This window comes from Mytilus californianus, unplaced genomic scaffold (genome assembly GCF_021869535.1).
Source record: "Mytilus californianus isolate M0D057914Y unplaced genomic scaffold, xbMytCali1.0.p SCAF_5, whole genome shotgun sequence".
Classification (NCBI taxonomy): domain Eukaryota; kingdom Metazoa; phylum Mollusca; class Bivalvia; order Mytilida; family Mytilidae; genus Mytilus; species Mytilus californianus.
The window spans coordinates 96,944,575-96,967,084 of NW_026262701.1; the positions used below are offsets into that span (position 1 = coordinate 96,944,575).

A 22,510-nucleotide genomic window follows, 5' to 3' on the forward strand; every position below is an offset into this window, starting at 1 on the left:
AAGTGTTCTAAATGGACAAAGAAATTAAATATGTTACTTTTCAGCCTTAATAAAATAACTGGAAGCTCTAATGTCTTGCTTTCTAAAAAAAATATTTGATATCAAATGGTGTTTTTGTTGCAAAATTTACACTATATCATTGCCTGTCAGTACACATGGTATTGCAATAGATATGCATACAAGATACAAAAATCCTAACCCTATGTCTAGATATAGGAAGATGTGGTATGAGTGCCAATGAGACAACTCTCCATCCAAGTTGCAATTTATAAAAGTAAACCATTATAGGTCAAGGTACGGCCTTCAACACGGAGCATTGGCTCACACCGAACAGCATTGTCCCCTAACAGAACAAGTGTAGAATAAAGAGACTATCAAATTGATTTCAGGCTGAAATGAATAAAAATAAAACAAAAATAACCAAGAAATAATTAAAAAACATACAAAATAAGAACGAAAAGATAAACAAACAATAACACCTTAGACCGCGGATCCAGGGTTTTGAAAAGTAGGCGGGGCTGGCAAGCCAACATTTGGAGTGAAACTTGTAAAAAGTCTATGTATATATCCTATTTGAAGCTCCATAAGGGGACCCTGCCCCTCCCAACCCCCGAATCCACCTTCGTAAGCCCCCCAAAAACATAAACGAAAAAGAAATCTGACACGTCGGGAAAGAACCCGATTGTAGTTATTTATGTGAGACACACAAATAATAATAAATACTGATGCAAACAAAGCAACACATAGAGAATCAACTTCCGTTAAATACTTCAGGATATGTTCTAGCTTGCTGCATTTTTTATGTATTTTGGCTACCATTTCAAAAAAAGTAGCCAACGGACAATTTTTGAAATAGTGAATCAAGTAGTAATATCTTATTGTACTTATATATAAATTTTTATGGAATCTTGACACAAAAAGATGTTATTTTTTTAAATTGTTATTTTACAACAAAATTAATTTTTTACTGCAAATTCCACATCGATAATCTATTTGGAATAGCATAGTAATAAACTGATCTATCAATCTTTTTGAAAACCTCTAGCACGAAAAGATGTTTACAAATTTTCGATTTTTTTTAACATCAACAAATTTTTACTATCCCCATCCACAAAGTTAATAAATTAGCGAGTCATTTTTCATATGATCAGCCCGGGTCGTGCTAAATGCTTATCAGTCCAGATCGCACGAGGAGTTCTTAATTAAGACTAAGCAGCCTGGTATACTGATATTATCTGCTTACTTCCGATTGGATTACCTTTGCAAAATGAAGCATTTTTTTGTTATTCAAGTATGTGATAATTTCTAAGAAATTGAGTATGTCATGCCATACTAATATTTCAATAATTTTCCATGGGTGTATAATAAGTAGCATTTAAAACTCGTCAGATACGTACCCTTGTGAAAATGGCCGCTACAAAATTATGTTTCTTTCCTAATACAAATGTCGCTAATTCTAATGCTCTCAACATTAGTTTCTTAGCTTCTAACATGTCTTCTTTCTGAATGTATACTGACGATAAACCAAGCAACCCCTCACACAACTATTAAAAAGAAAAATTAAGCTATATAAACCTATCATTTAATATCAAGGATGCATCAATTTCAAGTCCAAGTTACCTTAGTATATATACTCAGAAAAGGTAGCAAATTTGAATGTCCCTTTGGTACCTTTCGCCCCTCTTTCATAATATCATAACAAGTTATCATTTTTCAAAAGCTGCTTTCGATCTTAAATATGTATTAAACATATGTGTTTAACAAATAATCAAGAAATAGTCAGTGAACATAGATTATAAATAAATATAAATGATAAGGATAATAACAGGTACAGTATATAAAGAACAAAAAGGATGCACTTTATAATCTGCAAATAAATGTAACATGAAATAAAGGAATATTACCCTTAAAAAAAAACTCCCTGGCCAGTTCACGTTGTATGGATGAATGGGTGTCTATCTTTGTCAGTTCACGTCTTTTTAGTCAGCCAGTAGGCGTCAGACCACCAATTCACTTTCTCCAATTTAGAACACATGAAAAAGTAGCCCTTTCATGACATAAAGTAGTGCTTTTGATGTCATTGTATACTTAAACTTAACAACAAATTTGCAGAAATGAAACTTTTGGTGAAAGAGAAATATTTTTAGTCTTAAGAACATTTTGAGATAAAATTTACCTGTCTATGAGTTTGCATTAACAGGTGGGTATTTATTCATAGTATACTAATTTAAGATTTACAGAAAACCAGGGGTTATTTTTAGTAGTATTTGGCTTCCGAACGGTAGTTCTTCGTTACAAGACTTTAAGCATAGGTTGAAAATTGGCATGTAGAAAGGTGATACATGTATGATTCAGGATATACATGGTTTCCATGAAGTTAAACAATAAAATATGTTCTCTGTACCATTCCGATGTAAATGGTTTATTGAGAAATAAAGATATATATAAAGATATACATATATATATAGAAAGCTGTGAAAATTGCAAAATTTGGTTGAATATATAGAGATTTTAAACTGGTGGTCTGACACCAGTATATGAAATACCTATCATAATCTTTTATTTCGTTTCTTGAAAGTTAAACGCTTTTAAATTATTCTATCTGTTTACGTTAAATCGGCTCTGTAGTTAGTGCTAAGGTGCTGGTATAATTTAAAACATATCTTTCTCAAATTCGCCTTTGATAAAACTTTAACATTTTGAGAAATTCAGGTTCTAACTCCTTTAAGCGGAGTTAATCTTAGATGGATTTGGCTATTCTTTAAGGTTCATTTTGATCATTAGCTCATTCTGTATCAAAATTCTCAAATTTTAAAGATTGTCCGTTCCTGATGAAGTTAAATTCAGAAACTCGGTTTGGACGCAACACATTTATTATCTGTTGTTTTCATTTACATACCTGTAGTTTTTGTGTTGGTGTTGTAACCCTGTTCTGGCGATTTATGGCATCAATGTATACTCTTACCGCCTTATCATACTCGCCAAGTTTGCTGTACACAGTTCCAAGTTCATGTAATCCCTATAAAAAATGGAGGTAATCTTTTGTTTCAAACAGAAAAAATCTTAGACAAATATATAGAAACAGTTACAAAGTGTAAGATCTTCTTAATCTATTTATTATACAAGAACTTATGAATATGTCATCATTGGCGTTTTCCATTTCTGTTTTTAACAGATTTTAGGCAATAACATAATTCAACATATCTTTCTAAGCTAGGTCTACAACAAAACTAGAAGAAGAAAAGGGATTAAAATTTCCTCACAATAAAAGTAAATTCCAGTGAATAACTTTTATGTATTAATTGCTGACAGACAATGTTTCTGTTTTTTTTAAACTTTTGAAGTTGTGGCTTTCTAAATTTATTTTAATATCAAACATATCTGAGTTAATAATAACAATAAGACAACTCTCCACCAGAGATCAAATCTAAATGACATATAAGTTAACATTTATATAATTTTATTCTGAAAACAGGGAAATCAGTTTCATACATTTTTTTTTACATCAAGAAATAAGAAACCAAAGATCATGTTTACAACCTAATTCTAAGTATACAAGAAACAGTAACTGAAAGGTTACGAATCTGCGTTTAAAGATTTTTGACGTTTATTATGGAATGAAGCTTTGTCAAAAGCTTTTGTCAAAAGTGCAAGAGCAATTTACATTCTTTAAATCGTCTTCTTAGAATACAACTTAGCCAGGTTTCCTATACTTTTAGCTGTTTTCGGTTCTATTAGCTCTTCAAAGTCTGTTCTACAATTTGCATTAACAATTTGATTAGTAGATACAGGATTTACTGGAAAAATACTATAGAAGATAATGCAAATGTTAAAAAAGGAAAATTGCGTACTTATTTTAAATTTAAAAACATCTTCAAAAGAGAAACATATTTATGTCAAGTTAATAAATTTCAGTATCGAAAAAGCTTAACTCAATTTAGAATCAGTGCTCATCAGTTAGCTATTGAGAAAGGTAGATATAAAAAAAAATCGATAAAGATAAAAGATTTTGTTGGCAGTGTAAAAATATGCAGGTTGAAGACGAGTTTCATTTTTTAATGGAATGCACTGCATATGAAAAGGAACGGAATTTTATTCTTAATGAAGCACGCATTCAATGTAAAAACTTCCCTTTTATTTCAAAGTATGAACAATTTATTTGGTTAATGTCATGTGAGTCTGAAAATGTTAATATGTCAGTGTCAAGATTTATAAGTACTTGTTTTGAAATAAGAGAAAATTTGCATTCCAGTAACTAACTAATAATAAATGTAGTAGTGATGTAGTTTATTTATTTTTTAATGTATTAGAGAGAGTTAATAGTCTATTTTATTTATTTTCAAACACCATCTGGTATGGAGTATAGTTATTTAATCATTTATTTTTAAGGTGATACATCTTAAAAATTACTGTATAATTAATACTATATATATATATGTATATGCTCGGAAACCCTTTAATTGGATTCAATAAATATTCTTATTCTTATTCTTTACAAATAATTTGGCATCGAGCATCACTAAAGATACAATATATTTCGAAAAACAATCTAGTGCAGTAAAATCGTGACCATGAAATGTTATAAGACAAGACACAGCCAAACATAGATTTAGAATTACGCTGCTTTAAAAGCTTTGTTGGTTGATATTTCTAAATTAGAATATGGTTGAAAAAGAAATAAATGAATATACTTTTTAAATAGAAATACCTTAATAACATCTGGGTGTTTACAGCGATATTTCCAAGTATGGTCATGTACATTGTACACCACAGTCCCATGAGATTCACCATAGTTCAGCTCCAACTGTTTAATCAGTGTTTTGAAAATCTTTTTTGCTGCTTCCATGATTCCAATGATCAAAAAGAAATTTCCCAATCGACTGTTAAAAGAATGGTCAATTCGATCAAGTATCTAAATAAACTCAATTATAATTTTATCACTTTCAAAATGGCCTTTGTATCCTTGGTATAAACTATTAAAATGACCGCTGCATGCCAACAAATTCTACAGCATCTCATGTTTCCACTGGTTTTGTGGGAGTTTATTTTTCCGAAGCTTTTTCAGTGTTGATGTTTGTTGAAACATATATATGTTGTTTTTTTAAATTTTGTATGAGATAAACTTAAGTTAAAGTGCGTACTCTAGAACGGTTAATGAAATACTGCCAAAATGTAAACTCAGAGTGTGGAAACTATAAAACAAAATTGCAATTTTCCAAGTAATAAATGGCCATCACTCTAAAAGGTAGTCACTCACTGCCCAAATTCGCATTTTGTCTGCGAGTTTTAAATCTTAGCATTGTGTATAAGTTCCATAAAATTTGGACGAGAAAAACTTAAGTTGAGTGAGGAAATAAAAAAAAATTGCAATTTGCCAAGTTATTTAGGGCCATAACTCTAAAACAGTAAGTGACTCACTGCCCAATTGCGAACTCTGTTTGCGAGTTTTGGTTCTCAGCTTTGTGTAGGAGTCTTATAAAATAATGATGAGAAAAACTTAATTTAGAGTGCAGAAACAAAAATGGGACGGACGGAAAGACGGAAGGACGGGCGGTCAATGATAACTATTTAACGATCTTAAATGATAAAAAAAAATAATATTTTAATTATATTAACCGCATATTCCAGTTCACTGGACTGGACCATTATATACATGGGAAAGTTAATATAAAAGCTTTTAATTATTTTTTTAGTATAGAATCTTGTAATAAGCTTCAGTCCGAAATCCCTGAAAAGCGAAGCCTCGATGAATACCGTTCATTTTACATTACATAAGCATTACAGCCGTTTTTAACAAACGTAGATGATTTGTTGTCCTCTTGTCTTAAGTTTCTGACTAGAACAAAATGTCTTCCATTGAATGCTGTCTTATTCTGCATGAAGTTGAAAGACAGTTATACATGTCAAACAAGTGGTATTGAAATATTTGTTATGTATGTATTGTTGGCATGTCAGGCATATAATGATATTCGAGAACGCTTCTTTTGCGATTTACACGACTTTCTTCTCAATGCAGGAATTGGCGTGTTTTTATCACAGTTGTCTGGTTTTAATAATCTACATCATTGGCGACATAGCCTTTTTGTTCAGTGATGATATCAGAAAGAAGGTTGATGAAGTGGGCAAAAAATATTTGAACTTAGTCAGTAAAGCTCGCAATGAGTAGTAACATGTTAATGTATAAATTAATTTATAAGTATGAAAGTTTGAAAGTGTGCAAATTTTATGTGAATGTGTATTTTAAGAAAAAGTGAAAACATATGTGTACTCTTTTAATAATATGCAAGATATCGCACTGATCTTTTAAGGTTTCTTTCATTCCTTTTTTGAAATGTTAATTGTCAACGGTTGGATTTTAACAGAAATACTTTTATTACTATTATATTGACACTTTCAATTTCATAATAATGCGATTTCTTACGTGCAGTGTATATAATGTATAGTTTGTATGACACAAACACCAATTCCCCGCTAGTGTTGGCCCCCGATGAAAAAGGGATAGTTGCTCAATAAATATATAGATATATATATATATATACGTAATGCCCCGTTGCCTACGGCGGAGCATAAAAACGCAGAGAAAAAAATAAAATCTATATGAAGCGAAACCGGATGTGGCAAGACTCAGCAGAATAAGCGTCTCCTGTATCAATCTCTATGCGAGTCCAGACTCAATGAATATTGTAATGTTTGGGACGCGTGTACACAAACAATGCATAATGGTGACTGTTACACTTGTGTAGTGTTGATTTCAATCTTTCTTACACATAATGAAACTGTCTTAATTTATGTCGTCTGCAATCATTTAGATATGTACATTACGATTGTTCACGTATGTAATTGAATGACAAATAAATGCAAAGTCAAATAATATTTACCTTCGACATTCAGTTGGATATTTAAGTATTTCATTATTTGATTAGACAAGTTACACATTGAATGTATATAATCGAATATATTTTCTTGATTCCACGTCCTACTATTACAATTGTATCTTCTTTACCTGTACAATTTGCAGAAGTATGAAGAATTTTGCAATATATCCTCTTTGGGTATCTTTTGTACCTTTGACATGTATGCTTCTTCTGACAAATCGAATCCACCAAGCTGGAAATCAAACGATTAGTTTATTATTATTAAATAAATCTGCCAGACTTGTTTAGATGATGCATTTTGGGGTTTTTGATTTTTATGGTACTTCATTTTCTACATGAAATTACATTTACGTTCGATAACATTCAATAAGTACACTCCACATATATTTTCTGAATATGACTGTTATACCGAGTGTGAATTTGCATTGCTATACGACGTGTCTCGGTATTTTGTACATCCAACATTCATGTATTTATTTTTGATGTTTCTGTTATGGTTTCGGTTGGATAATGTGTTATGTCTTATCGTTTGTAGTCCAAATAATTATAAAACAGCCTTACAATACCATCATTGTCATAAAACTTGTTTGGACTGGTATTGTGAAAATAATTGTATAAAGTTCGAGACTGCATGTTCGTTACGTAAGAGCATCACTGTTTGTGATGTCCTGTGAAGTCTGTCGTTGATGGAAGATGTTCGTTGTTGTTTTGCGGTTTGCATGTTGTGTCGACTATTATATTATTTGTTTGTGCGTTTCTCTGTGATGAGTGTTCTTGCGTGTGTTTCTGCTGTATTTCTGTCACGTAGTGTTGTCATTTTAGCGAAATGTTTTTACATTGTCATATAAGCAGGAGATTTGGCTAGCCATAAAACCTGGTTAAATCAACCATTTTTTCCAAAAAATATCCTGTACTAAGTCAGGAATATGGCAGTTGTTTTCAAATAGTTCGTTTCTATGTATGTTGGCGTTTGTTATTGTTGCACTTCAGTGTTCCTGTTGTTCCTCTGTTTTCCACTTATAGTTGATGTGTTTCCCTTAATTTTAGTTTGTAACCCGGATTTGGTTTCTCTCAATCGATTTATGACTTTTGAAAACCGGTATTCTACTGTTGCCTTTATTTATGATATTTAATTCCAATCTTTTTTTGTCGTGTGTACCTATTGAATGTTTTTCCAGAACTTACAGGAATTCTATATATCAATTTTACTGCTGATCATCTTTGGGGTTTTTCTTTTGCTTTTTAACTTTTGAAAAGTATACGTAATTTGGTCGTATCTTTTATTTTGATGAAAATAAGAACTAGTTCTTAAAAAAAGCTTTAAAAACTTGCATCTTTCCCTTTAAATTGCGATTTTGAAAAATCTGCCCACATATAAGTGTTTGAAAGTCATGTTATTGATGAAAACGTTTCGTTTAAACGATCTGGAACTACGATTGGGTCATTGGATTCTTTTTTGGTGTGTATTTTATGTATGAGAGGTGTATGAAAAAAAAACCCATGCAAATCTACGATTTTGCAGTGTGACGCCGTCATGATTTTGTGGTTTTGACCCTTTTGTCACTCAAATTGAGACAAATTTATTTTAACTGAAAAACCGGATCAGGTGACTAGGATTAATTAGAGAAATCTATATTCAAAGAAAACAAAACCGACATATTTTTAACCGGTTTTCACGTACATTCTAAACATTTGTAGCCCTATTCTCTATTTAAAATCATATAATAAAAGTCCAAAAGTTAAATGCGCTCAGTACGCAATAGCAGGACGTGCATTTCAGTTCTTATATTTCAATTACCGTTTTCCAAGCTTTGATCAATTCAAAAATTCCATCCTCATTGTCCGATAATCTATAGAAGACTTCCAGATCTGTAATTGTTTCTTTAAGTCTGTCCAATTGTCCAGCTTTGGTCAGCAAGAAAGGCAATTCTTCTACCTGGAAGATATTTTACGATTGGTGCTACACCATTAAAAAGCTCTCACCCCATATGGAATTTATTGACCCCATATATATCGTATTAGGTCACACGTTGTAACAAAATTACCTTACCGACTATCTTCAAATGTGTCATTTAAACTAGTACCTATCAAAGTGACCAAGGCTTCAATATTAACAACATAATTCCATAGGTCTATATAAAACAAAATGCCAACAATAACAACTTGTTAGTTTTAATATGTTTCCTGCATTTATTTTCAATCGTTCATCATCAATTTCTTCATCTGTTTTTCCGGGGAAATCGTTTCAGATTTTTCCTCAACGCCGTGCTTTTTTAAGGGACATAACACCACTACTAACCGTATATTAAAATAAAACACGCCAACTAACTCTAATCAAATACACAGGGTCCCCACGTGTTCGCTTTCAACCAATGATATTCCTTGAAGTTCATAAGAGATAAGATGAATTTATTTATTTGTTCTATCCTGCAATCAATTTTTCTACCAAATAAATACAGATTGATGGATAACATGAAGCGATAAACGTGAGGTATACATTAATAGTCTCCCGGCATCTTGCTTCTTTTGCGAACGAACGGTTATGTTTACACAAAACTTCAATTTGGGGTGCTCATCGCGGTCCGCGATTTAGTCAGGTCAATTTCATTCAAAAATAATTTCAACAATTTGGATGAAAAAAGAAACTATACGTTTAACTACAAATTGAAGGATACAAACAATATTCGTTCAGTGAAAGAAAATATAAATGTATTTGTTCTCGGCGAGCCCTGCTTTTCTCTCTGTTTTTAAATCTCGTTAAAATTTGTTTATGTTCCTGCGCTGCACGATAATTTTGACATTTTTCTTAATAAAGACTGTAAAAGCAAACACTTACAGTTCTGTCGCTGGTTTCCTTAGCTGCATGGAAATCAGCGAGACACATATAACCTTTGACTTTAGCTTCACTTGTAGGGATGTACTTCCTTTCTACAGCCTGTCGTAGATGATCGTGGAAGAAATTTAAGATGCCATTCCTATTAACCAAGTTCTCATATAAGGATATGTAGAATGGAGACCAAACAGCACTTGGTATCTACAATTCAATGACATATCAAATTTATTTACTTAATAAGATTGTTCTGCACTGCAAAAAAATGTAGATGTCATAACTGAAGCCATCACATTGGTTCCAGTAATACCTCATTAAGTTTAAATCATTTTATGCTTTAAGGAAGATTTTTGTGGTGAAGGATGTTTGAAATTTGTAAAACAATGAAAAGATATCTTAAAATTATGTAATTAGTAAAAATATGATGTAGTTATGAAAAAGATACAATTATTTGAGTTCTGGCATTGTTAAGCCATGCAATGTTACTTACATCTAACAATTCAACCAGCTCTGACTCGGACATTCCTCTGTTGGAGCACCACAAAGCAGTGGTAGCATCACGCACAAGATCTTTTCTGTAAAACAAGTAAAAGAAAATTAGAAAGTTGAACTGTGTCAAATAATGTGTTTAAGTTTGTACAACATCTTTTCTGTAAAACAAGGAAATGTAGATTAAAAAACTGAACTGTTTCAAATAGTGTATCAGCTTTCATAACAATCAAAGACAAGGGATAAGGGACAATGTCCCGATAATGTGCATAGTAGTCTTTAATAGTTTTACTCAAATATATTTATGCACACATCCTTACATTCTATTAGAATGTATATAAAATATATATATGAAAAGGGTGAAACAAGCGAAAAAAAATATCGGCCTAATTTTAAGACAAGATTGCACACGCTAAAATGTCTCACCTGCTTTACTGACCATTGCTTTTATTTTGATAGTCCTTAATATAAAGCTTTATTACAAGTATCATATAAACTTAACATGATCCAAAAAAATGAGGTCAAGATCAGAGAAACCAAACCGGAAATACATGTACACCTTACAATCATTCCATACACAAAATATAGTTGACCTATTGCTTATTGTTTCATAGAGACTTACTTAACCCTAAAAACTTAACATTGACCAATGACATATGAAAATGAGGTCATGGTCAGATGAACCATGCCAGACAGACATGTACACTTTACAATTATTTCATACACCAAATACAGTTGACCTATTGCTTATAGTTTAAGGAAAACAAACCAAAACATAAAAACTTAACTCAATGGACCGTGAAAACGAGATCGAGGTCTAAAAAAATCTGCAAAACTGACATGTACATCGTAAGATATTTCCATACACCAAATATAGTTGACCTTTAATTATTCATCCCTTATTTTATTGATTTTGTATTTACATTGTATTATTCGTTCAGTGTATGTTCACATGTGTTAATATATCTTTTGATTTAGTTAAGCCATTTCAATTGATATTTTAAAGTGTGTCTTTCTATGTTGTGATGTTAAACTATTGTTTCAGATAAGGGTGAAGGTTTGGTACCATAAAAACGTTTCAACTTAAACCCGCTGCAATTGTTTGCACCTGTCCTAAGTCAGGACTCTGATGTTCAGTAGTCGTCGTTTGTTTATGTGGTTCATAAGTGTTTCTCGTTTCTCGTTTTTTATATAGATTAGACCGTTGGTTTTCCCGTTTGAATGGTTTTACACTAGTAATTTTTGGGGCCCTTTATAGCTTGCTGTGCGGTGTGAGCCAAGGCTCCGTGTTAAAGACCGTACTTTGACCTATAATAGTCTACTTTTATAAATTGTGACTTGGAGGAGATTTGTCTCATTGGCACTCATACCACATCTTTTTATATCTATTGACCTATTGCATATAGTATTAGAAGAAAAAAAGACCAAAATACAAAATCTTAACTTTACTCATTGAACCATGAAAATGAGGTCAAGGTCAGATGAAACCTGCCAGTTAGACATGTATCCCTTACAATCATTCCATACACAAAATATAGTTGACCTATTGCTTACAGTATCTGAGATATAGACTTGACCACGAAAACATAACCATGATCACTGATCCATGGAATGAGGTCGAGGTTAAAGGAAAACTGTCTGACAGACATGAGGACCCTGCAAGGTACGCGCATACTAAATATATATATCCTATTGCTCATAATAAGAGAGAAATTAGCATTACAAAAAATCTTAACTTTTTTTTCAAGTAGCTATGTAAATGAGGTCAAGGACAATGGACATATGACAGACGGAAATTTCATAACATAAGACATCTATATACAAAGTATGAAGCATTCAGGTCTTCCACCTTCTAAAGTATAATGCTTTTAAGTAGTTAGCTAACGCAACCGTGGCCGCCGCCGGATCACTATCCCTATGTCGAGCTTTCAGAAGTCGCAGCTCAACAACAAAACAATTAACAAAAAAAAAAAAACAAATATCACAGCAACCAACAACAACGAGTTTCATTATCCTAACTGGGAACATGCAAATATAGAATGTAGTGGGATTAAACATGATTGTGAGCTCTCAACGAGCCCCTTACCACGGACAATGGTGTAACAGCATTAGAAGAGCAGACTTTCAACATCAGTTTAAAATGGCTTAAAACACAAATCGTACAGTACTCGCAATTACTGAAAGCTTGTTGAAAGCCAATACCAACTAATAAATAATAACATTAACAGAATGCAGACATGAAAAGACAAATTAAGAGACAATGATGAAGAAATTGAAAAATCAATAGGTTCTCTAAAACTTTTCGATCGAGCATCAACGAAAACACATCAATGATGTCTAAATGAAACCCTGATGCATAACCATTTATTTACAGGTTCATATCAATTAACTAAAATACCTTGGAGTTTGTCCCTTCTCGAATTCCTCTTCCAATCTTTCAAGGATTTTGGCAAAAAGATCCTGTGGACTTTCAGCAGATAAATACTCGGAAATTTTGTTTGTCAGTGTTCTGAATGATCCAAACATACGGACCTATAAAACGTAACTCAATATATCAGTCCTTGTTTAATAATTTTCTAAATGTACAGTACGACTCCTTTATATCAGATTTAAGAAATTGAGAATTTTAGCTTTTCAAAACTGAAATTGTCATGGTTTAAGTATTTCTCGTTTGATATTATTAATCATATGTCTGTGTCCAGTTTGTTACAATAAAAAACAGTTGTAGACTTGATAGTTTGGTGAAATTAAATTCAAATTTTTTTTTTAATTTACCTGAGAGTTTGATATATTTTTTGATTGACCTCAGAGTTCGGTATTTTCGTGAATACTTTATTATAAACATTTGTACTTAGGTGAAACTTACAAGTTACATATAGGACAATATGGATAACGTTCCACAAAACCGAGAAATATCTGTCATGTATTGTAAAAAGCTGGTAATTTTAGTCTCGAAATGATCAAAAAATACTACCTCGTCCAAGAGAGATTTCAGGTAAAGTGGATTTGATGTCTGTTTTACATTGATAATCATTTCTTTTTGTTCCGTAGTCAATGATTTTCCGTAAATTCCTTCCAAATAATCGGTGATAATCTGCATTTTCTGTGATTCTTGTAGAGGTTTTACTTTCATACTTGGAAATCCAGCTTCAATACAGGCGTTCATTGCCTGTAATATAATACATTTAGTGGTTCAGCTGCTACACATGATTTACCTCTATCTCTTTTTTACTTAAAAAGTAAAATATCCAAAATACCGAATTCCAAAGAAAATTTAAAACGGAATGTCCCTTATCAAATGGCAAAATCAAAAGCTCAAACACATCAAACGAATGGAAAACAACTGTTATATTTCTGACTTCGAACAGACATTTCCTTATGTAGAAAATGATGGATTAAACCTGGTTTTATAGCTAGTGAAAACTCTCACTTGTATGACAGTCGCATAGAATTCCATTATATTGACAACAATGTGTGAACAAACAAAGAGCAAAAATGGTAAAACATGGCTGCCAAGAGTAAGACACATTAAGTACAGCTCCTTATTTTTGATGTTTTTGAAGTGATTCTATGCATTGTTGCTATTGGAAAATTATATAGTGATGATCCTCTTCATACAAGAATTCAAGATTTAGTTAAATTATTCCTGCAAATTTTTCATTTGGATTTAACCAACAAAGAGAAAAAAGAGAATAAAGACCACACAGAAGGAAAGGAAACATCTGGTGAGAAGGCATCAAAACAACCTAAAAGAACATTGTCTGATGTTGAGAAGAGTGAAGAAAGTGACAATAGTATGAATCTCAGCACATATTTTAGTGGTATTAGTACAGATCTGTGGGAAATAAAAAGTGCTTTGTATGATAACATAAAAAAAGATGGTTTAACTAAAGCCTTGAAAAATCTTATTAAATAATCAGACATTGAACAGATAGTTACAAATATTGTAGAAAAAGTTTTAGGAACTCTGAAAAATGAGATTAAAAAAGAAGTCAATGACAAAGTAACAGAAATAACTAATAAACAAAACACAGAAATCCAGCTACTGAAATCCCAAAATTATACTTTAAGTAATCAGTTACAGGAACAAAAGATTATATTAAATAGTATATCAATAGAAATGGAGGATACTATGAACAAATCGTATGCAGCATTGTCAATGGCGAATTACAACGAGCAAACATCAAAATGGTAAACTATCAGACAGAAAATGGTAAAAATCTTAGAAAGTATTTCTTGAAAACAGTGAAAGATGACCTCAATTTAAAGCTGGAGAGATATAGTGACAATACACAGGCTGAGTTTGTACACACCTGGAGTACCACCAGTAATTGATAAAGTGGTGAACAGTGAGGTTAAAACAACAATTATGAGAAAAAAAGAAACAATTGAAGAACAATGTGAAATTGTATGATGACATTACAATTAAAAATAGAGGTCTACTGAAAGGACTATGGCACCATAAAGACATTGATGTAGCATACTATTACAATGGCTCTGTATATGGGAAAACAAAAGATGGTCTTCAAATTATTTTTAACATTTTTGATGATATTTGCTACAGAATCGAATATGACAGAACCAAAGATGTGAACAACCAAAATGGCGAAAGTTGAATATCTTAACATTAAACTCTAATATTACTATTCATTTCAGGGGCTTGATTTTTTTCGACATTTTACCACGAGTGTTCCCTTTATGCTAAAAGTTTTACAATGAGCGACAGCGAACCCATGGTAAAACCAATATAAAACCAAGCCCCAAGAATTATTTCTATTCTAACAGGACAAAAAAAGCAATTCCTTTGAATCAACGCGCTCTAGGTCTAACCTAGGATAACTTATTCATAAAAAGCAAACGACGTTGGAGTAAGATTGGAACAGCACAAACAATCAACGAGATTCAGCTGACATATCAATATACTCATATTTTACCACGCGTTTGTACTCAAAGCATTTGAAGAAAGTCATATTGTAATTTGTATGTTTATATATTTTAGCACAGATATGTCCTTGATGGTTTTTTGCATTTTTGCAATGATTATTAAAGATGGTTGTTAAGACTTCACTAGTCCATATTTAAACTTATGAAAGCAATGCAAGCTGTGTAAATATACTTTGTTTTAGCAAATATACCTTTTTTCAATTATCATACATATTACAAAGTTCAACTTACGCGACTTTATTCTTGCTTTAATTTCCATGATGAATATATTTTGCATTAAACGTTAAAAGCATCGGATAGCACTCGTAATGTTTAACACAGTACTGTACTATGAGAAAATTATAAAGTTAATCTCCAGGTCTTTGAACTTTTTATATAAATATGTAACTAACCCTGCCAGGAAGTGTAGATATCAATAGAAAAACATTGGGCGGAATTTCTGATGGTATCCACAACAAATCATGTTCAGTACTCTCTGTAAAAAGATTAATATCAATATTATTTCAGTATTTATTATCGGAGATATAATAATATTACATTACCAGATTATTCCATCTGTGTCATTTAGTAATTGGTTGATAGTTGTCTCTTTGGCAATTATACTACATCTTCTTATTTTCTAATGAGATCTGGGCATTCTAAGCTTTATTCTATCTCTCTGAAGGCTGAAATTAATGGATGACAGAGGTTCCTACCATCGGTCTTGCTGGTGTAACATTCTTTTTATAAACCGTCCGACGTAGAGTTGGTTATGAAAATTTTAGGCTTATAGCCATATACACTATTCTCAGCCAATACTTTGGTTGAGCCATAGAGATTTCAGTCCATTGTAATGAAGTCATATTAATAAAAAAAACAGGGTGAGACAATAAATAAATGCTTTTCGTGAGTATGTGTATTGGTTTCATTCGTCATTAAAGGCCTGTAGTTGTTTATACCCTCGGTCTTCGCAGGAAAGTTGTCTCATTGGAAATCATACCACGTCTCCTTATTTTCATATTAAAGTAGTCGTCATTTCATCTTTCTGCTGACACTAAGTAATTTTATTTATATGTTATTATAAATATTACAAGACAAGAATTATCTTTTATTATATAATTGCACAATTACTATAAATAATACGGTGAATAATAATCAACGTTTTTACAGAAGGGTTTTTCATTTCACTTAACTCATCTGACAAAGTAATTTAAACATAACCATAGACAGTACTTAATAAAAATTTCTCAAATGTTATCTTTTAAAGCTTATTAAACGTGGAAGAAGAATTTTACTTAATTAAATTATAGAAAAAATTTCAGGTAACAGGTTAAGCAAGCGCTTTTAATCATATTTATTCGATTTCAACGAACCGCCTACTCCCGATCCATCATCCAGTTGATTTACAGCATCAAAAACTATGACACATTTTGTTAGAGATCCTGCCAATCGAAGCCACTTCCCTATTTCATGTACTAGTACTGTATCTGATGAAGGAATCTGCATATCAAAATTAAAGAATACTTTCATCTCTTCAAATAATCTGTAATACAAAAAAAATATTTTAAACGTTTGTAGCAATTATAAACATAAGTTTTTTTCTTCATAGTGTATGTAAATTAGGCAGTAGAACCTTTTCAATTCTGAATTTCCTCATTTGATTATAGAAATTTAGGCAATTACTTTTAGGTCTTTTTCGTTTGTATCTTCCGTTTACTCCCCGAATATTCGGTTGGGAGCGTTCATAAAGAGATTTGATTCGATACTAATTAACACTTATTAAGGAGACAAAACGGTATTATTCACTTTGATCAGTAGGTGTTAGAATAACTGTTTGAAAAGTGGTGATTAAAAAGTTACCTTCATGTGAAAATGAAAATTGAATTGCCCTTATAAATCAATTTGCTAATCTATTACTCATTTTTTTTTAGTATTAGTAAAAGAAGTACACATCATTTTATTCATATCATACGTGTACATGTTTTGAACAATGAACCTTATATGTTTATCGGTTTTTCTCTGCTTTAACACAAAGATTTGCAGTAAAAGGGAAGGGAGTCGCTATATTACTTTACGACAATTTGTTTCGTTAATTTCACAATGTGAACTAAATGTGGTTAATTTTTGGAAGAAATTTTAAAAATATTTTATCTTTGACACATTAACGTCTGCAGTAACAAAACAACCATAAAGATATTTTCTAAACCTGAATTGTAACAGTTTAAATAACAAGGAGTGTTGTTTTAAATATCAACTTCAGATGAAGTGTAATTAAAATTATATTTCTGATAGGACTTTTGTAAGATTGAATAGATTATTTAGTATCATCAACTTTTCAAAGTTTTAGTCACAAGTTTGAACATTACAAGAGAGGCGCAAGATACCAAAGGGATATTCAAAGTCGAAGACAAAATTGGCAAAAAACGAACTAGAGGATCTAAAGAGCCTGTGTCGCTCACCTTGGTGTATGTGCATATCAAACAAAGGACACTCTCCAACATTGTAGACAAGAATAGACTTCATGACAAAAATCTCTATTTTGTTGATCTTGTATTACTGATCTTTTAGTCTGTTTAGTTTCTCTCTGTTTTCTTTACTTTTTGCTCAAAACACAAAAGAGGGTAAACAAAATCTCATTTAAGGGCAATCACCCCTATGAAGCGTGACAGTCTACTAACTATATCGGCAAAATTTGACTTTTTAATAGATCTTGCCTTGCTGATCATTTTTGTGATTTAAAGTGTTTATGTATCTATTATAATTTAAATCATATAAGGCATAACGGAAAAAAAAAATGTTTCTCTCTAAATATCATAGTTTTCATGATAATAGGCAAAAATGAAAAAATGGTAAAATTTGTCATTTATGGGCAATAACTCCTATAAGAATTTGTCTAACAGTTTTGACGTATATGGACGATTGGTAGAGCTCATTATTCTGAACATTTTTGCTCCTTTCAGATTGTCTCTACTTATAACGGTTCAAAATATAATAGACAAAAATTGCATTTTACCCCTATGTTCTATTTTTAGCCATGTCGGCCATGTTGGTTGGTAGGCGGGGTCATCGGAAACATTTTCGAAACTATATACCCTAATGATGATTATGGCCAAGTTTGGTTAAATTTGTCTCAGTAGTTTCAGAGGAGAAGATTTTTGTAAAAGATTACAAAAATTTACAAAATTTTTTTAAAAATTGACTATAAAGGGCAATAACTCCTTAAGGGGTCAATTGACCAATTTAGTCATGTTGATTTATTTGTAGATCGTACTTTGCTGAACATTTTTGCTTTTTACAGTTTATCTCTATCTATAATAATATTCAAGATAATAACCAAAAACTGTAAAATTTCCTTAAAATTACCAATTCAGGGGCAGCTACCCAACTACGGAATGTCTGATTTGTCTCAAAATTTCAGGGCTGATAGATCTTAACCTGAAGAACATTTTTACCACTTTTGCTCTAAATGCTTTACTTTAAGAGATATAAGCTAAAATCTGCATCTTATTCCTATGTTCTATTTTTAGCCATGTCGGCCATGTTGGTTGGCAGGCAGGGTCATCTGACACATTTTTCAAACTAGATACCCTAATAATGATTGTGTACAAGTTTGATTAAATTTGTCTCAGTAGTTTCAGAGGAGAAGATTTGTGTAAAAGATTACAAAAATTTTCAAAAAAATGTCAAAAAATTACTATAAAGGGCAATAACTCCTTAAGGGGTCAATTGACCATTTTAGTCATGTTGACTTATTTGTAGATCTTACTTTGCTGAATATTATTGCTGTTTACAGTTTATCTCTATCTATAATAATATTGAAGATAATAACCAAAACCTCCAAATTTTTTTAAAATTACCAATTCATGGGCAGCAACCCAACAATGGGTTGTCTGATTTGTCTGAAAATTTCAGGGCAGATAGATCTTTATCTGATGAGCAGAGATATAAGCCAAAATCTACATTTTACCCCTATGTTCTATTTTTAGCCATGGCGGCCATCTTGGTTGGCGGGCCAGATCATCGGACACATTTTTTAAACTAAATACACCAATGATGATTGTGGCCAAGTTTGGTTAAATTTGGTTGAGTAGTTTCAGAGGAGAAGATTTTTGTAAAAGTTAACGACGACGACGACGGACGACGGACGACGACGACGGACGACGGACGACGACGACGGACGACGGACGACGGACGACGGACGCCAAGTGATGAGAAAAGCTCACTTGAAAGGCCAGGTGAGCTAAAAACGACCAAACCACAAACAATAGGCTACAAAACACAACATAGAAAACAAACTAAGATTGCACAACAACAGCTCCAAAAAATCCAGGGGGATCGCAGGTGCTCCAATAAGATACAGATCCTTTGCAACATGCACCAGTTCAATTATCAATTATAAAAGATAATTTGGTAAAATCAAGAAGATCTCTATCAAAATATGTAAGTTCCAAAAATAAAATTTGTTATCTTCAAGTTTGTTCATATGTTAGAAAAGCTTACTTTAACTAGTTAAGTCCGATGATTTGCGTTCGTTTGTAAAGGGATTGAGAAAAGAAAATGATTTGAGCTAACTATGAAACTAAGAATTCCATTTTTTTTTAATGATTAAAACACATTGAAAATTGAGAGAATGGCGACGTCTTTATTTATAACGAAGGACAGGAATACCTTTGGGTATGCAAGAACGCCTTCTTTCGTATATATATATAATATCCACAAATCAAAAGGTAAGTTTTTTCTATACATGTATGTTCATATTCATATCTATATATACCTTCTGATCATTTTTATATAGTGGGCACTATCAGCTGAACTTCCAATAAAGTGAAGAAAAATAAATGTGTCCTTCTCAGAATCCTCAACCTGTTTCGCCCAGTTAGCAACAAGCGCTGACTTACCACAACCTATCAAAGTATTGTGAAAATATATCAACATATAGCATCCAAGTGTCTGTTCAAGGTGCTTGGGTTTTTGAATTCTAAGTAATGCATACAACAGTATTATCATCTTTCCTTACTTATAAGTTTTGCCAGTATCATATGTGTTGTTATTATATTTAGTTGCTCGCAATGTGAAAGTCGTTGCATCATATTTCCGCGCAAGTGGTAAAACATATTTAGTTTATTGATGGCCGAAGAAAAAGAATTAACACACAATATAAGGGTTACTCAACTTACACGTGTGTAATGTTCACATAGTTCCTAATTGCATAGTCATACATTTTAATGCATCGGTTGTCTCGTAGTAGAGTGCTTGTTCCGCCTCTGACCAATCAGGGTAAACCAAAGACTTGAAAATTAGTATTTGATGCGTCTCCGCTAAGCTCCTAGTGTCAAAGAGTAAGAGCAAGACTGGTGGGCTCGGAATAGGAGTGTTCAAATATGCAGCTTAAATTCTACCATGAATACTAATAAATTCATACACCCTTCATACGATTTTATAGCAATATCATATACAAAATATTGTTTTTAGAACTACACTCGTTACCTGATTCTCCAAGTATAATGAATGGTTGTGATATGTTCTGACTTCTGTGGTTGTTGATTTCTGTAAAATAGTTCTGGTTTCCTATGTAAACTCGACATCTCTGTGATGCAAAAGCTGCATGTGCTTCACCTTGTTGTTCTAGTTTTGTTAATTCACTTCCAATTGGAAATTCCTGATCAACACAGCCTTTTAAATCCTATTAAATTATAAGCGTTTGGTCAATATAGCAACAACAGGCTAAATAAGTTATATAATTTAAATGTCCTTTGCCTGGCCCTTTTCTTTAAACTCTCTACAAATAAGGCAATTAATCAATCTCTTTATAGTATCCACAGCTAGTATTTTTGTCATCCGAATTAAATTTGACTAATCAAACCAGCAGATAACCATTTCATCATTGTTCAATAAAACATATTAAGATAATTACCTGCTTTATGAGTTCAGATACTTCATCAGCTTGCTTAAACTTCTTTACACTGATTTTTGGATGCTGTTGTACCAATGACTTCAGATAGTCCTGTTGTTTTTTATGCCATTCAGATTCACTAACAAGACGCTACAAGTATCAAAAATAAATGTTACAACCTGGAAAAGTTTGCTACCTTTGGTACAGTTTATTGGTACTTAGTTATTATGCAATAGTCATACAGTCCGAAATCCGAAGTCATAATTGTTGATGGTACGGTGTATTTTTTAAGAAAATAACACAAGTGCATATCTTGATACATTTGAAACCATGAAATATGTTATTTGAACATTTGAACATCGGGCTGCTTGAATGAGAATAAACAAAAAACAAAAAGGATAAACACATTAAAATGTCTAGGGAGGATTCTTCAGCCAAAAAATGGCAAACCATAAATACCATCTACTAACCAAACCTATTTACACTAAATGTCTTTTCTGTTTAAACAAAGAAATTCATGCAACTGTAAGCATCAAAATGGACGATAAAAATCAAATGTAAAGTTCATTATCTTTGTTCTTTGTGAATAAGTATAATTCTGGCAAAATCAGTTCTTGTTACAGTGAAATTACAGATATGAAAAGGAAGAAAAAATGACATTAATTTTGAACTTATTAGGAATGTTTGTAATTTACCTTGTATAGCTCTGGTGACACCTCATCTTGTGATGGTAGATCACGGAGATAAAAGAAACATTTGTCTTTTACATCATCTGGATTATTGAGGACTCCATGGAAAATTTCAAGCTAAAACAAAATATATTGTCAAGATTATAGTGCGTAATGGTGAATACATATTTTCAGTTTGTGTGGAACTTTTTAATAATTTTGTTGTAAATTTAAAAGGTCATTTCAACGGCTGTTTATCAACTATTAAATTTAACTGGTAATTTAGATTAGAAATTAATCAACAGAATATTAATTAACTCATCATAGATACCAGGATTAAAATTTTATACGCCAGACACGCGTTTCGACTACAAAAAACTCATCAGCGATGCTCGAATAAAAAAAGATAAAATGCCAAATAAAGTCCGAAGTTGACCATTGCCTTAAACACTATTTGTGACATCGTTCTTATAAATAGTATAATTTATTTTATACCTACATTTTTCTCATCTCGAACTATGTTGTCCATACTTTAACTGACTCTAGATATGCGCTTTATTCTGTTTACATTGTTATAACATTACTTGTCGTTTTAAGAAGAAAAGAAATTTCATTTTCATGGGTATTTATTTTTTATATTAACCATTAACTATCGTGATGATAATGCAGGAAATTTGGGTCGGTCACAAAATCTGACAAATCAAAATATTCTTTTAAAAACTATCCCTGGAACTTCTTTTCAGGGACTCTTGGAATGTCTGTTTATATTTGGGCAGAAAATACATGGTTTATTATGACTGCTTCAAAGAAATGACAAACATTATTGCTATCA

General features: G+C 31.9%; 1 protein-coding gene across 1 annotated transcript in view; it reads right to left on the bottom strand.

Annotated features, from left to right (window-relative positions):
• LOC127700331 (uncharacterized) overlaps positions 1-22,510 on the bottom strand; it is a 65,405-nt gene that overhangs the window by 6,164 nt on the left and 36,731 nt on the right. Inside the window, exons 18-32 of the mRNA XM_052203742.1 lie at positions 21,706-21,816; positions 21,032-21,160; positions 20,605-20,800; positions 19,892-20,021; positions 16,491-16,660; positions 15,531-15,613; positions 13,169-13,363; positions 12,593-12,726; positions 10,196-10,280; positions 9,712-9,909; positions 8,674-8,811; positions 7,004-7,107; positions 4,709-4,880; positions 2,900-3,019; positions 1,398-1,544 (exon numbers count right to left, since the gene is read on the bottom strand). Of these exons, the coding sequence (XP_052059702.1) occupies positions 1,398-1,544; positions 2,900-3,019; positions 4,709-4,880; positions 7,004-7,107; positions 8,674-8,811; positions 9,712-9,909; positions 10,196-10,280; positions 12,593-12,726; positions 13,169-13,363; positions 15,531-15,613; positions 16,491-16,660; positions 19,892-20,021; positions 20,605-20,800; positions 21,032-21,160; positions 21,706-21,816 (2,112 nt within the window). The remainder of the gene's footprint in view (positions 1-1,397; positions 1,545-2,899; positions 3,020-4,708; positions 4,881-7,003; positions 7,108-8,673; positions 8,812-9,711; positions 9,910-10,195; positions 10,281-12,592; positions 12,727-13,168; positions 13,364-15,530; positions 15,614-16,490; positions 16,661-19,891; positions 20,022-20,604; positions 20,801-21,031; positions 21,161-21,705; positions 21,817-22,510) is intronic.